Source organism: Pagrus major, chromosome 20, assembly GCF_040436345.1.
Source record: "Pagrus major chromosome 20, Pma_NU_1.0".
Classification (NCBI taxonomy): domain Eukaryota; kingdom Metazoa; phylum Chordata; class Actinopteri; order Spariformes; family Sparidae; genus Pagrus; species Pagrus major.
In genome coordinates this window covers 15,331,351-15,347,065 of record NC_133234.1, presented here as the reverse complement: position 1 = coordinate 15,347,065, position 15,715 = coordinate 15,331,351, and the positions used below count along the sequence as shown (strand labels likewise).

The 15,715-nt window shown below is 38.1% G+C and overlaps 1 protein-coding gene across 1 annotated transcript in view; it reads left to right on the top strand.

Moving 5' to 3' along the window:
• Positions 1–15,715, top strand: part of plce1 (phospholipase C, epsilon 1) — a 78,056-nt gene that overhangs the window by 27,265 nt on the left and 35,076 nt on the right. The window contains exons 7-8 of the mRNA XM_073489493.1: positions 4,988–5,181; positions 6,719–6,861. Of these exons, the coding sequence (XP_073345594.1) occupies positions 4,988–5,181; positions 6,719–6,861 (337 nt within the window). The remainder of the gene's footprint in view (positions 1–4,987; positions 5,182–6,718; positions 6,862–15,715) is intronic.

The following is a 15,715-nucleotide window of genomic DNA, read 5'->3' as shown; positions in this document are numbered from 1 at the left end:
CTCGGCTAACCTCGACCCTCCATGATGCTTCTAAAAGTAGAATTCAGTTGAAACTATGCATTTCTATTCCTTGAATGTCAGCTTCGTGGGAGACTATGTGTGGGGTGGCAGGGTAGTACCACACTGGTTTTTCTAATCCCATGTGTGCGATTAATTGCATTATATCATTGCCAGATTATGCTTGGTGGCCTTGTTTGTGTGTGGCACAATGGCAATAGTGGAATGTACTGTACGGACACACGCAGCAGCTGGTCTACATTGTATCATGGGATCTCTGCCTTCAAGTCCTGGAGAATATTAGGAGTAATCGAAGAGGAGTGTGTGTGACTAAGAGACAGAGAGTGTTAGTATGGGGAGAGGGTGTCAGCGTTGGAGTATGTGAGTGTGTGTGGTGGGCCTGAGACATCAAAGTAGAGAGGTCGAGATGTGGGTGGTTGGATTTCAGGGAGACGGCCTCAGCCTCTCCAGTGTCCTGCATGCTCCTACTCCACATACTGCATGTGTCTGGTATGATATACATAAAGACATGAGTCAGAGAGTGTTTGCATGTCTGGATTTTAGCATGTGCCTTTGTGTGTGTGCATTCCAGCTCAAAGTTCAGTAGATCTGTGTGGTGCCCCTTGCTAATCCTTTCCCAGAATGGCTGTTGCCAGGCAGAGAAATTACCCAGCGGGGCGCTAATGGGACTTAATGGCAAACTCATTCATAACTGTAGGTGAGGTGGACTGATTGTCAGTAATCTGAGATTCAGTGTTTGTTTGTATATTGTTTTTTTGTGTATTTTTATTATTTTCTTCTCTTCGTAATTTATGAATGTGCCTTGGGTCCATTATCTCAACATTATCTCTCAGTAGCCAACCTTGGTGGAAAAATTCATCACCTCCTGCAGAGTAGTGAAATATTTATTCCTGGATGCAACTGCTGTCCCCCATGGGCATGGGTGACTTCTGGGTGATTACTACGGATATTTTTCCAGGCGACATTTTTAATAAGAAAAGAAGTGAACACCCATTCTGGAGCAGTAGAAAGTGTTGGCACCGCACAGCCAGCATCACGAGAAAGTGACCTCAAATCCTCAATCCAAACTGTTGCGTCAACATTTTGTGAGTCTCCAGCAGTGGGGAAATAAGAGTAGGTTGTGTGGGATTATAACTGAAATTAAAGCGGCTGTATGCACTTTTAAAAACAACTAAACTAAGTGTTAAAGAGCTCTATATTCCAACAGTACAACAGCTTTAAAATGTAATCACAGAACAAATGTGTGTATGCGGCATATAGGAAGCCCAGTGGTGTTTCTTGGTACTTGGCAAATGTAAGTCCATTACAATTACTACTCCTTTTTGCGCTGTTTTTGGTCTCTACCATTTCCTGAGTGAAAAATCAGGCTCTTTAGCTACTCAATGCTCTCATATGTTCACAAGCTAGCAAGTTTGGTGCTGAGCAAGTTGTGTACAGTGGGTTTATAGGCTTTTTCGCTGTAAGGATACAAAAAGGCAACACCTATCCCAACCATGCTCTGTTCACCCTGCTGCTGTCTGGCAAATGGTACAGTATCTGCTGCCGTATCACCAAAAGACAGAGCAGCTTCTTTCCTTAGGTTGTGAGACTCCTTAACTCATCCTCAACACTCCACCATTCAATTTTTTTTTCTTGTGTAGCGTAAAGTGACCACAACGTTCATTTTGTTGTACAACTCTTGTGATGTAGAAAGAAGTAAATTAACCTTGACTGTCCAATATACACCATACAATTGTGAACGAGGAGTAATATTTAGAAATTACTATAATTTATTGTAAGTGAAGCTCAGTCAGTGCAGCTGCCTTTAGCACTTCTGATTTGCCTTAACTGAGCTTAAGCCTTTAGCATTTCCTGTACACACACAGTGTAACACTATATACAGAGCTGTATTAGTGGCAGTTGAGTATAGTTTTCCTAACTGGTAATTGCAAGATCAGTAGTACTATCACTTAGGACAAGAACACGATGGATATGCCGGTATTGGATGATGTGTACTCATGTGATTGAGCTGAAACAAAAAAGTACTTTCTGTCCTCCTGCCTGCCTGCATTAGTGATCTTTTTCATATTGAGATTGAAAACGTGTTAGTGAAAATGGACAATTCCATTGATTCATTTAATTATTTCTTTTTAATGGATGTTAAAACCAGCTAATGGCTTGCTCACTCACTCCCACACTCACTCCTTCACACCTTCACTCACTCACTCACTCATTCCCTTGTGCCTTCAATGTTTAATTCTCTACCCAACGAGTCCATTTCCATTCTGTTATTTATAGATTTACTTGTCTTGGGACATCTATGAAACCTGAGAATCAGAAGATCAGAGACAAACAGAGAAAACACCCTCTCTCTTTTTACTGTATGTAATACATGTGTGTTTCTGTTTTGAAAGACAGTCTCTATGTGCATGTGTTTGCATGGAGTTTGAAGATGAGTCTGTTTGTTTTTGTGCGTGCATGTGAAGACAGCTGCTGTGTGTCCATTAAAAGCAGCACCACATTCCCAGCAATGTCCTTTGAAGTTAGACTCTCTATTACACACTTGTATACACACACACATGCACACAGCTTTTTCTGCTTCATTTGTCACCTTTTTCAAACTGTTGGTTTGTGTCTCACAGTAGTGAGCTGTGTAGCTGTGTTTTTAAACTGTACATATGAGGAGGAAATGTTTTCATATTGAGAAGAAAATGGATCCCAGGAGAAGAAATAGTGATAGGTTAAACATACATTGTCATTCTTTGTCACAATAAGAATTAATTTAGAAAATCTTGGATTAAACATTTTGATCCAGCACAAAATATAAACTAAAGGCTCAATTCCACCGTGCTTTAGACAGTTGTCATCTCTAGTTTCCTTACAGGTGCAATATGTAAGACTTTTAGTTCAGATGCTAAAGTGAATCAACAGAATGTGAAGAAATAATAGTTTTGATGTTATGAGGTTTATGCTTTGTGTTGCAGAGATATATTTACTGAAGTAAGCATGCTAACCAGCTATTACATGTCAGTTCCAGTCCAAACCTAACCTAAGCCTTAACCTGGTTACTCTGATGAAATGCTGTCCTCTGTTTGTTTTGAGTCTGAAGTCGGCACATCGCCAATTCTCACATATTGCACCTTTTAATAAAATGTGAGTTTAACATGGATGAGAATAGATAAAGGCAAAAAATGAAGTAAGACGGGAATAATAATCCATTGACTGATGATAATGAGTCGACATTTCAATCTTTTTTTTTTTCTGAAGAGATCAAAAAACCTCCAATCATTAGCAGGGTGATTTGTAGAGAGACAGACTTGTTACTTGAGGACTGTAAAAGGAAAATATTGTTTTGGTTGGCACAGGCATAGTGTGTAATGGTCTAGAGACAAATACTAAATCCATATCAGCTGTTGCTAAGGGCTGTTTGCAGCTACTCATTAATGTCCTTTAATATCTCTGTTGCTTTGATACTCAGAAGTAAAACAGTCAAACAATGTCAAATAGCACACAAACCTCTCTACCAGTCCTGAATCCTTTTGGTTTTAATTGTTTATTGGTTACGGGAAAAAGAGAAATTCCAGTTTTAATTAACTGAAAACCTGCCCATCTAAATGTAGAGTAAACAATAAAGGCATGAGGGCTATGTATGACTCAGGCCAAGTCTATTGTTTTGCTTTGAGCTCCGTATTAAATGAGGAAAAATGCACTGTTAATGAAGTAGACTTTATGTCTGTTCAGTGGACATTCATTTTTAAATTTCATAATGTTTAAAGTTTCAGTTTCCGCAATTAGCTTGTTGCTGGAATGCAGGTCAGCACAGAAGTGTGTTGGTGTGTGTTTGTTTTTTCTGTCTCACCCTTTCTCTCCCTGTGCCTCACCCCCGCTCTCACCCTTTAAACGTGCAGGCTGGTATGTCTCCTTTCCCCTCGGGATGGCCCAAATCTGACAACAGCTCGGCCTACTCCCCATGCAGGAAACCCATCCCACTGAGACAAATAGCTGCCCATTTACTACGTGTGTTTGTGTGTCTGCCCATTATGCCACTGTCAGACACCACTTAATACAAACAGGACAGATGCACATGTACTTAATGTGAGAATCTACACCGTAAGCCTGTAGGGTTGATGGCCGTCATTTACCTCCTTCCTGGCACTATTATGAAGCGGTGCAGATGGACACTGTTACTGACGATTACACTCGAGTCTTACTTTCTCATTAAACTCACATTATATTCATCCATCACTCTGTCACCAGTATTGATTTTGTCCAATTTTTCTAACATCCATCCCTGCTGAAGTGCCCACCAACAGTGCCACAAAATGTGGCCGTAATGGCTTTTCTCTAAAATTTGTGCCAGAGGAGCTCATCTGCAGGTTCACACGAGGACAAAGAACAAGTCAATCGTGTTGGATAAGTGTTTCCTTGAAAGTTGGATGGATTTTATTCCGAGAAGAGTGTGAAGAGAAAGAGGAGGAGGCCTTTCTTTAAGGTCAAAATGTTTAAAACTCCACAGTGACGTCTCCTGTTTCTTTCTCGACTTCAAACTATTTTTTTTTAATTTCCCCATCATTCTCTCTCTCTCATTATACCTGTGTATCTGTCTGTCTCTGACGCTTTTCTCTCCGGGTCTCCTTTCCCACCTTTCTTCATATCTGTTATGTGCCTCTGTGGTATTTAATTCTTTCTTTTCACTCTTTGTCAAGAGGAAATTGCTTCCAATAATGACCACAGCAGTGGAGTCGATGACAATAACCTCTGATTCAAATGTTATCTAACAGTCTCAAAGGTGAAAAACGGCTCTGGATGAAATGGATTTTGCCAGGGAGCTCTTTCATTATGGTTATTTTGTGAATACACACTTGAAGGTTGATAAAGTATGATCTGGGGACAGCATTATTAATATAAATGCAGCTTTTATTTAACAGCTTAATAGTATCTGCAGCATTTTGAAAGTAAATGACACATTTGTTGATGTCTTTCTCAACAGGTCGCCAGCTATGTGAAGAACAGAGAGGAACTCAACCTGATTCATCCTGCCAAAAAGCTCCTTCTGTGTTGCCCTGGATGTGTGTGTCTCAGGAAGCCTCGCTGGCCATCACACACAGTCACCGCCAGTCCAGCCAGACCTGACCTGAACCCCCGCCTTAATCTCTGGTGTTGTCATCCATCTCATTCACCGAGGTTTGTAGCCATCTTTTGTCCTTTTACCAGCCATATACACCTATTTTTTTGCAGCCTTTTGGTCCATCATCTGATTAAATTTTTGTCCTGGAGATGCTGTAAATGTATTATTTATTTATTGACAGTTTTAAACATTTAGAAAATTAAGGAAAGGTAGGTGGTACTGTAACTTTTAGATAATGTAATGTGTGTTTATTACATAAAACAGGTAGGTGGTAAATGAAACAGACTGACTCTGTGGTTTAAAAACACACTAAAGAGATGCACTCAATGCAACATGGGTAATAAACTGATCATATTTTCATTTCAGACTGTTTATAGACCAAAACATTCATTGAATAATTGTGAGCAGGGTTGTGAGGGTTGCTTGCACGGTTACTTATGATCTGTAATGTAGTCTAAGTACCACATTATTTGTAATGTAACTTGATTACTTTCCGATATATTCTGGATGACCTCAATACCAAACGTATGCAAATAAAGACAAGATAAATGAAATATCCATAAGATGACTTTTTATTTAATCGTAATAATGATTGTGTCTTCTGTAAGGAAACACACTCACTCGTTTTTGTGTGAGACCCTCGAAGTGAGCAAGTGCATTGTTCCAGACTAGTATATCATTCTTTGTTTTGAAATTGTAATCCTGTAAGTCATCCCCTTTTTTACTGTATGTATCTGAATGTATCTTGCTGGAATACATTTACCATTTTATTGTATCCCAATTGTGTAATCCTGTTACATGTATTCAGTTATTCCTCAGGTCTGATTGTGAATAATGGAGAAAATAACTTATAAATAATGGAAAACATTATTAGCTGCAGTTCTGTTCAAGGCTTTGAATGGATGGCTATGGTTTTGCATTGTTAATTTGTACTAGATTGCATTAATTATGAAGATTAAGATTTGTTTTCTGAATTTAAGTGTTGGCCACAGACTTGCAAATCATCTAAAGAGAATCTCTCATCTGCATTTACTTGCATAAACTGGCAATAGATACATTTTTACTTTATTGTTAACGTATCACTATGAAATAAATGTTGATTGCACGATGTAATAGCTATACACATCAGTGTTTAGATTGGATCCCTACAAATGTGCTTTCATTGTGCTTGTTTGTCTGCACAATCCTCCAAATGAAGGCTTACTTGCAGTACAGTTAGGCATCATTTATATCTGCTTTCACTTCTCTATTATAGATTAAATAGGAAATAAATAAAAAAAACTCATGTTTTTGCTTGTGCTGTTTGTAGTTGCTGCACTGAGGGAAAACAGAAAGTGATCCAGTTGTCTTTGTACTGTGCCAACACTAACACCCCAAAAGTCAGTGTAAAGCTTTCATGTTGCATTTTACAAATGCAAGGCCTCAAGTAGATACTTAAAAGTGGACAGACAATAAGATAGCCAGTTGTTTCTGTCTATTAACATGACAGAAAAGGCAGACAAATAATTTATGTAAACACTGAACATGACAGTAAATGGTCAGATTAGAATCACGGATAAACTTCAGTGTTTTTCTTATTTCCACCTTGTCTAGGTTTTATCGTGCTTGTGCCCAGAGGACATCGGTGTGTTCCCTGCTGACCGGAGCTCTACTAGAGGCCACAGCTGCTCTCGGTGCCCGCTCGGCTTTACCTTACCCTTTGCCCCAGGGCCTCAACAGCCACGCCGTGCTGAAAGGTGAATGTGTATAGAAAAGGTGTTGTTTAATTTCTCTGTTGAGTGTGCAAAACTTTTGAATTTGAAATGACAGCACATTAGCATTAAATTGGATGACAAGTGAAGCAGGAACGTTGGGCAGACAGCCTGTCTCTATTTGATTCTGAGAAGAAAAGGTTCTCACTATTCCCCTGTGGTCTGCTGCTCCACTCTTCTTCTTCCTCACGCTCTGTTCCCACATGGTTCCTTATCCGCAGTGGGTTACGGGTCGGTAGGAGCAAGACTGTACTTGATCCCAGCGGTTGCCCTTTCTCTTTCCCTTTTCTTTTTATTTCCTCTGCTGCCCTTTCTCTCTCTTCTTACCCATCCTCTCTCTCTCTCTCTCTCTCTCTCTCTCTCTCTCTCTCTCTCTCTCTCTCTCTCTCTCTCTCTCTCTCTCTCTCTCTCTCTCCACTCCAACTTCACACAACACAGATGCAAACACACCAGGTTATGTCTTAACATCTGACAAGAGATTATATGCACTTCAAACATCCTTGCGCTGTTCGTCTGAAAAGCTCAGGAGTGATAGCTTGATATTTTTAATTTATTTGGGTGTTTTTTACACAATAAACAGACATATACAGATGTATATGCCTGCTTTTCCTTCCTTCCTTCTTTCTTTTTTAAACCTTTTTATGGATGAATTTTAATATTTTAAAAGACGTATTTGTAAGAAAAGTAGAGTTTTGAGTCTCATTCCCAACTCTTTGGGATGGAAGGTCAGGATGGTCACCAACCCAAAGCGTCAGTATTTCATGAGTTAGGAATGAGACTCAAAAATCTACTTTTCTTACAAATAGGACCTTAAGAACAAATAAAAAAACAGGGAGCTAGCTCTATCCCCGAAATGCCCATAGAAAGACATTAGAATTAATTGTAATACGTATTTCCTTAATGAGACTAAACAAATTCTCATCATGCATTTATTATGTCACCTCTTAGCGTCTTTTTTACTCCCCACATGACTTCATCAGTCGGACTGTCGGTCAATTGCTCAGCTGGTAACTGTCCATCCACCCTCTCTACAATGATGTTACGTATGACTTAAATGTAAGCCGATCCTGACATTAATTTCCACTGGCGGTAGGCCAGGGGACAGGCTGTCTCTGGTAAGATCAAGGAAACACGCACACACATAGACACACACAGAAAAAAAACACATAGAATCTGTGTGATAGGATTTATTATTAGTCATTAGTTAAAAACAAAACTTAATTTTTTTGTCAGACAAGCTTTCAGAGACACAAAACACACACAGAAACACACAGACACACACACACTGAGCACAGCACATATCTTAAACATGACACCGTGTTCTGTTCTAATGGGTGTTGCAGGAAACAGAATAGAGGCAGACACTCGCACACATAGCAGCTTAGAGGTCTTGGCAGGACTAGGATTTCATAGGCACACACACACACACACACACACACACACACACACACACACACACACAGAGCACGAGAGGTCTAACTTTCTCTGTCTCTCTAACTAGCAACCCAGGTATTGCGCATGAGTATTACCTTTGAAGACTCAGACCGAAAGTTTTAAAGTTATCTGCTTCTGATCTACCACTCATCTCTGCCTTTCACACACAGGGAAACCATCTGTGTTCCTGTGCCATTTAAACAACTTGACATTTGGTCTACCGGGCAGCAGCATATGTCACCAGAGATAATGCTGTTTTTAAAAGTTTGGATTCAAGAAGTGCCAATTTGAGGAGAAACATCAACTCCAACTGACTCCAAATACCATTTTAAGTTGGAGCTGCAGTTTTCAAAAGGCACTGATTGTAGTGTTAAAAATCAGATGTCATAAAAGACATTTCATTATCCCGAAGCTTGGAGAAGGTCTGACTTAAGTTTCAAATTTGGAAAGTGTTAGTGTAGTTATTGCTTTCTTGCCTTTTATGGTATTGTTCCTCTCTTCAGTGTTTCAACAGAACAACCTGCTCTTATTCCCTCATGCATTCGTAATAAAGCTTTTTTTTCTCAGTCTAACTTGAGCTTTTTAGATTTAAATGAAAATGTTTTTTTAATGTAGCAGAGCATTAAACCCCTAAAACTTGCCAGCACTTATATAATGTGCTTTTTCTATGTGAACAAACAAAGGGCTTGTGTCATTTTATTAAGTGTGCAACCTTGCATCCAGGATGTTTCTTGTGCCTGCTGAATAAACACAATCATCCATTTTTGGTTCTGTTTTCATCCAGAACAAAATATGAATTGTCACACAAAACTGACTGGGTTTGATAATATACCTGGAGCTTTAGAAACATAGTGTGTGTGTTGAAGTGGTTCTCTGGAAATCAAAGGCTTTTTTTGGTCTTCTCTGGTGAGGGTCATCTTTGTGGAGCCACATATAGAAAAAGCTTTTGTGTTCACTCTCCGTGCATTTTCTCTTCTCTTTTCTGTTTGCCTTCATCTTCCTCGTGAAGTGAAAATGCACCTGTCTTGCAAATGAAAAAAACATGATGTATATGAACAATATTCTTACTGAAATTGTTGTGTATCCTATATAGTTGTTAGTTGCATTGTATCTGTATCATGCTGGCAATTGCATATTACAGGTAAAAGTTCAGATGGATTTGCTCTGTATGTTAAAGTCCTAGTATTGAATAATACATGTGCCTATACCAGCAGTAATTTGCATGAGTGTGCGCTATGTTAGACAAATGCTTTATATTCTTTACAATATATATTTTTTTCAGAATTAAACATGTTGCAATCTGATCTAAAAACATCTGCATTTATACAGTATGAGATTCAAATCTTGTAATTATGAGTTTGTTTTCTCATCATTATGATTATGATTATGATTATGATATTAGGTCAAAACTATGAGATATGGAGGTCTCCATTTTTGCTTTAATTGATGAATGCAGTGTGCTTGTGTATATTATCCCTATTGCTATCCCATCCTGTCCTAATAAGGTATTGATTTTGGATGGTAGCAAAACTGCAGCTTGAAGTACGACTCAGCAAAGTCGATCAGTGGCTCTGGCCCAAATGCTTTTAAGGATTACCAGGATAATCGCTTGGCCAGCCTCTGTGTATTCTTAGAGTTTTAATGTGAGCGGTGAGAGGTGGAATGTTTTTCTACACCTTCTCTGCATGCCACATCCACTGTAATGATCTGAAGGCATTTTGTTGGTTCCTCTGATGTATTTGAATGACTTATGGCTTTCTGTAGCATAGCAATCATTCGGTTTTAGTAGCAGATCAAGAGGAACGTTTTGGAGATGATTAATGATATTTTACTCAAGTCTGGGTCAGTGTGACATGCTTTTGTTATGAGGGTAAACTGACACCTACAAAGACAAATACTGGTGTTGGAAAAAATGCCAAACGAGTAGTGCAAGGGTGAGGTCAAGGTGGTGTGTGTGTTTCTGTGTCAGATAAAGAGATAGGACATAAATCGCTGCTTAATATGTCAATCATTGGAAGCAGTTGTTTATGTTTCATGGAGCTTGTCTTTGTTAAATGTTTGAAGTCTGATGCCCGCCCACTCCATGTCAGCTTAAATACTGTTGATGTTTGAGGCTTTGACAGCAGCAATTTTCACTTTAGCATAACAAGCTAAAATGACTGAAAATGAATGTTCTGTATGGGCACGGACATTTGATTGATTGTGATTGTGTGATTCTGTTTGTACCTGTTTTTTCCTCTGTTAATGTATTTATTCTTATACAGAATTTATACACTGATGGGATCATTTAATGCCACCACTGTAGCTCTCATATAGATTTACTGTATATTTTAGGAGAAAATACAATTTACCAATCTTTTAGTTTGAGTAACCAGAATCTAAAGCACAAAATAATTTAAAATCTTTACAGTGCAGCAAACTGTGCTGCCACTTTGGAAAATGATGAAAAATAATTGTTAGCTACAGCCCTACATGAAACCTAAACATCACTTTCATTAACATATTCATCATCAGGTTATTTAATATTATTGTTTGTAACAAGCAAGACGTGAAAGACGGTGCAAAGACAGAAAAGTTGACAAAGTTACAATACACATTTTTAAAGAAATTATTACTGGTATAAACAAGAAATCAAAAATGAAGAAACCATAAAGTCACTAATGGCACCAAACAAAATTAATTTACAATGTTGTTTATTAAACAAGAAGTTCACACCATTACCAACTGAAGCTCAAAGCACAGCTGAAGGCACGGCAAAAACATCAACAAAACAAAATATGCCAAGCAAAATAATTACAATAGCACAGAATAATACATTGCATAGTAATGACAAAGTTATCTCATAGATTTGTGGTGACATTCTTAAAATCTGTGTGTCTTCATTTCCTGTCCCCTCCCTCACTGTCAAAGCTAACACAGTTGCAGTTATTTAACTGCAAAGACAAACTCTACTGGAGACTGCTGGGATTTAGCCGTATTCATGTGAACCATAAATGGGAGTGGTTTAAGTGCTTTTCATGACCTCGTTTCCTTTATCGCACAATTTACTGTAATGCAAAAAAGGAAGTAGGTAGGTCTGTAATAGGCTGCCATCCTTCCAGCTCACTACTGGTGTTTCTTTCTTTTTTCCTTCCTTCTTTCTTTTTCTCTCTTCCTTTCATCACTGTACATTGTGTTGCTTGCCAGCTTTTAAGACCCATTGACAGCAAATGTGGTGGGGAATCATAGTGGAGGGGAAGTCTCAAGGATTTCAAGAGCACACATTGTTTACATGGCCATAATTTCTAAAAATACTGAACCTTTATAGACTGGATTATGACATTATTTTTCCACTTGGGAATTATCAAAAAAAATCAAGATGTATTGTACAAAAATACTATGTTGGTGAAATCAAAGATAATATTTTGACCAAGATAACAGTTGCACAACCCTGGGAGCTGTTTTTAAATTAGCTCATAGAAAATGTTACACTTCACATAACAGACAAGACAGCTTCTCTAAACAGAATGATAATCAAGCATTTAGGTGAAGCTCACTGCTGAAAATGTAATTTCCATCTCAAATGTCTGCTCTGTATTAATTGAGTAACAAACGGAGGACAAATTGCTTCATCAAACATACTTTTATTATGTATTATTTGTTATGAAAACTTTCCATGGGAATTAACGGGAAAATATAGGAATCAATGGGAAAAAAATTGAATAAAATGGAGATAGAGGGGTTATTTTCCTAGGCTGTCTTTACCATGTGTCAATAATGCTGTACTACACAGTGTAGGGTTGCTATGGGGTTGCAGAATACAAGGAATATTCAAGACGAAAACTTTCCATGGAAAAACATGTGAATAAAATGGAAATATAGAGTAATATAATGGTTATTTACTCAGGCTGTATTAACAATGTTATATGCAGATAGAATGAAACCTTGTACCATATCATTAAAAGACAGTATTTAATAACCCTTCTAATAGAAATGGATAAAAAAAAAAACCTGCAGTTTAGCTGAGATGAACTCTTTAATGAAATGAAAGAATGAATGGAACTCCTTAATTAGCATGCTAAATCAAGCCACATCGCACATGGTAATAACTAGCTAGCAAAAAAACCAAGCAGAGGTCTTAACAAGTTAATTGTGTACATTGACTTTAGCTACTATCTGCTGGTAAAATTAAATATCATAAAAAAATAAATAAAATATATTCACTGTAGTCTAATCAAAACTGACCTGAAAGCGTTTATTTCTTTGGCTCACCCAGTGCAGTAGTGTCGGCTGCACATATCATGGGAGAATGCACTGTGCAAGCAGAGGGTTGTAATTTTACTGATTCATATTCTAGGGATGTTGGCTTATTATCTGAACATTAAATTGAAGCGTGCACTGAATGAAGTGCATGGTTACATATTCTATTGATATATTCTACATATTGTTAAACAAAACATGTCATAAGATTTGCTTTTTTATGTTTAATTTCCCTATAAATGAGTATTCTGACACTTTGCAACCCTGGTTTCAACTAACAATTATTTCCAGTATTGCTTAATCTGTTAATTATATTTCAGATGTATTGTTTAGTTGATAAAATGAATATTGTGGCCACCATAGTTTTCTGGAGCCCGGAGTGTCACACTCAAAAAGCTTGTTATGTAGGACCCAAAAGTCTAAAACCCAAAGACATTCAAATTACAGTGATTTAAAACGAAGAAAAGCAGCCAATCCTCACAATTGAGATGTTGTAAACTGTGAGTATATGGCTTATTGTTGACATATTGTCTCAGCAATAAACCATAGCTGAGCAAAGTTGGTAAAGACACACTGAGAAGTAATCACCTGAGTAACAATCAGCACATTCACTGCTATCTTCAATAACTGGTTTCTATAGTCTGTCTATATGAGTGTGTGAATTATGACTGTGTGTGTGTTCATGTAGTGGGTCTGGATGGCTGGTCTAACTCTAGCACAAGGCTGTGAACTATGTATGGTGTCAGTGAAGGGTGGGCAGGAGACAGAAAGAGAGGGGAGAGAGAGAGGAATAGTGAATCTAGTCAAGAGAGAGAGCAAGAACTGTTTGCTGATAAGGAACAGGAGAGAAACCAGGTGAGGGGAAAAAGGAGCAAGAGACAAAGATAGTGTGGATACAGCTGGAGAGAGTTTAAGTTAGTAATGGAGTCAGGGAGAGAGACATAGAGAAGAGAGAGAGAGAGCAAGAGAGAGAGAGCGAGAGAGAGAGCAGCTGCAGGAGAGACGGGACTCAAATGTGTACAAGTGTACCTCGGTCACTCTGGCACTGAACTGTCAGTGTGGAAGCAGAGCGGCCAGCTGTATCTAGCAACCATGAAGCACTTTCACAGAATGGACTACAAGCTGATCAGTGAGTAGAAGAAATGTGAGTTACAGTATGGCTCCTGGTTTTCACTGAATGAGAGGTACACTTACTAAATAAGTCTCTCTGCATGTGTGTGTTCTGTACATGTGTGTTGTTTCTATTTAAATGGAGCATCTTTATATGTTAATAGGTATGTTGTCTCATGTGGTCAGCACTTAGCTGTTATTCATTTGAGAAATCAAGGTGACTTATTTAATTTATAAAGAAGTACTTTAACCGGTTGTTTCCATGGTAATCAGGAAATCTGACTATGGTGGCAAATCATTTCCTCAGCAAATGTTATACATGTAGTGAGATAAAAATCAGATTTGGTTTTATCTTTATGTAGATAATAGTTTCTTGCTAAATTGCTTACAGTAAGTCTACAGAAACCTGTTCTGTGGAAATTAAGTCAATTAACCTTACAATCTAAATCAGTGCCAAATGCAGGTTAACAATTTCAGTGTATGTCTTATTTGTCTTGGCAGGACTTGTGTCCTTTGTGGTTAATTTATTCCTAAATGTGGCATTTGTATCCTTTAATTCTGTTTTTTTCATGTTCATTGCTTTGTTTACTGGCAAATAAGCACACACCTCACAGAGTGTGACTCAGGTTTTTTTATGTAAGGGTCAACTGGACCAGCATGCTCTCCTTTGCCTTGTGATTTATTTCCTTACTTTTGCTTCCTTTACTGTATATTGTGTGCACTGAAATGCAGTATTTTATTAACTTTAAACTCACTGCGATTTGCCTGTAACCAATATAAACTACAGTGGGCACTGACATTGTAATTCAATTTAAATGTGTACAAGGAGTTTGTAACTGGTTATGAAAGAGTCTCAGTTTAATACTGATGCCTCTACAGTATATGAATATGACCTACATAGGCAAACAAGACCATCAGCAAGAAGATTGGCAATTTTTAGTAATAGGTTTTCTCCATGCTTGTCAATGGGTTGGATTCCACAGAAAATCATAACATTACAAGGGAATGCTGACAAATTTAGCCTTACTTTTACCGAGCGGCCAACTCTGTTAGCTGTGGGCTACATGTAGGCTAACCTAGGTGTATGAACAGCACTAAAACAAAGTTTACTGTGTTTCACCATCAAAATAATACTGGTATTAATCTTACTTAGCCTCAAATAGATACATAACCTCATCGCTATGAATCCTGTAAAAAGTTTTGTTTAACAAAGAAAAATAAAGTTACAAATACGTGGCATACCGCTTTAGTCCACAGGGGCCGCCAGAATCAACAAAATTAAAAGTCCCTTGTAGCTGCTTTAAATTTGAGATGGTTGATGCAGCAGTCTAAAGAATGTGCGCAAGGAAGTATTGCACTGTAAGTGCACCGTGCCCCCTTCATACCAGAAACCTGTCAGAAGGTGTCTGGGCAACTTCACATTGAATTGACCCTAAGAGTGAATGTCACACATGGCTATGGATATGTTTAGACTCTGAGGATACAGTAATACACCTTACAGTTAAAAACCCAACCACCAAAATGGGCCATGTGTTCCATCTGTTTTGTATCAAGTCACTGAGAAGTTACACAGAGACACTGAACTCCTTTGGTTTCATTTTTGCAGATTGAATGAAGTCTCATTGACAGTATAGTTTGAACTGATGCCTCTCACATGAAGACAATAGTGTTAAGCAAACATTTTTGACTAGTCTTCTTCAAAAATCTCTAAATCTTCAAATGTACTTTGACTTGATTCAATTACATAACATATTTGATGCTGTACAGTAATTTGGTCTCTGGTTTCATAACAAGGAGACTTTTGTTTTATCAGCCTGAGCTTCTTATCTTCTTCCTGGATTTTGTCGTAGTCCTCCCTGCTAATAAAGAAAGGTCGGATGAACCCTAAATGTTGTATTTATGTCTGCACGTGGTTCCATGTATGCATATCTGATCCAAGAGGGGAAACTCCCTGTGATAACTCAGTGTTGTCAGCAGTCAGACAGATCAATGTTTATTGCTTCTTCTGCTGCTTTGTGTCTGTATATTTGGCTCCTCACACTATTTATTTTTGTGT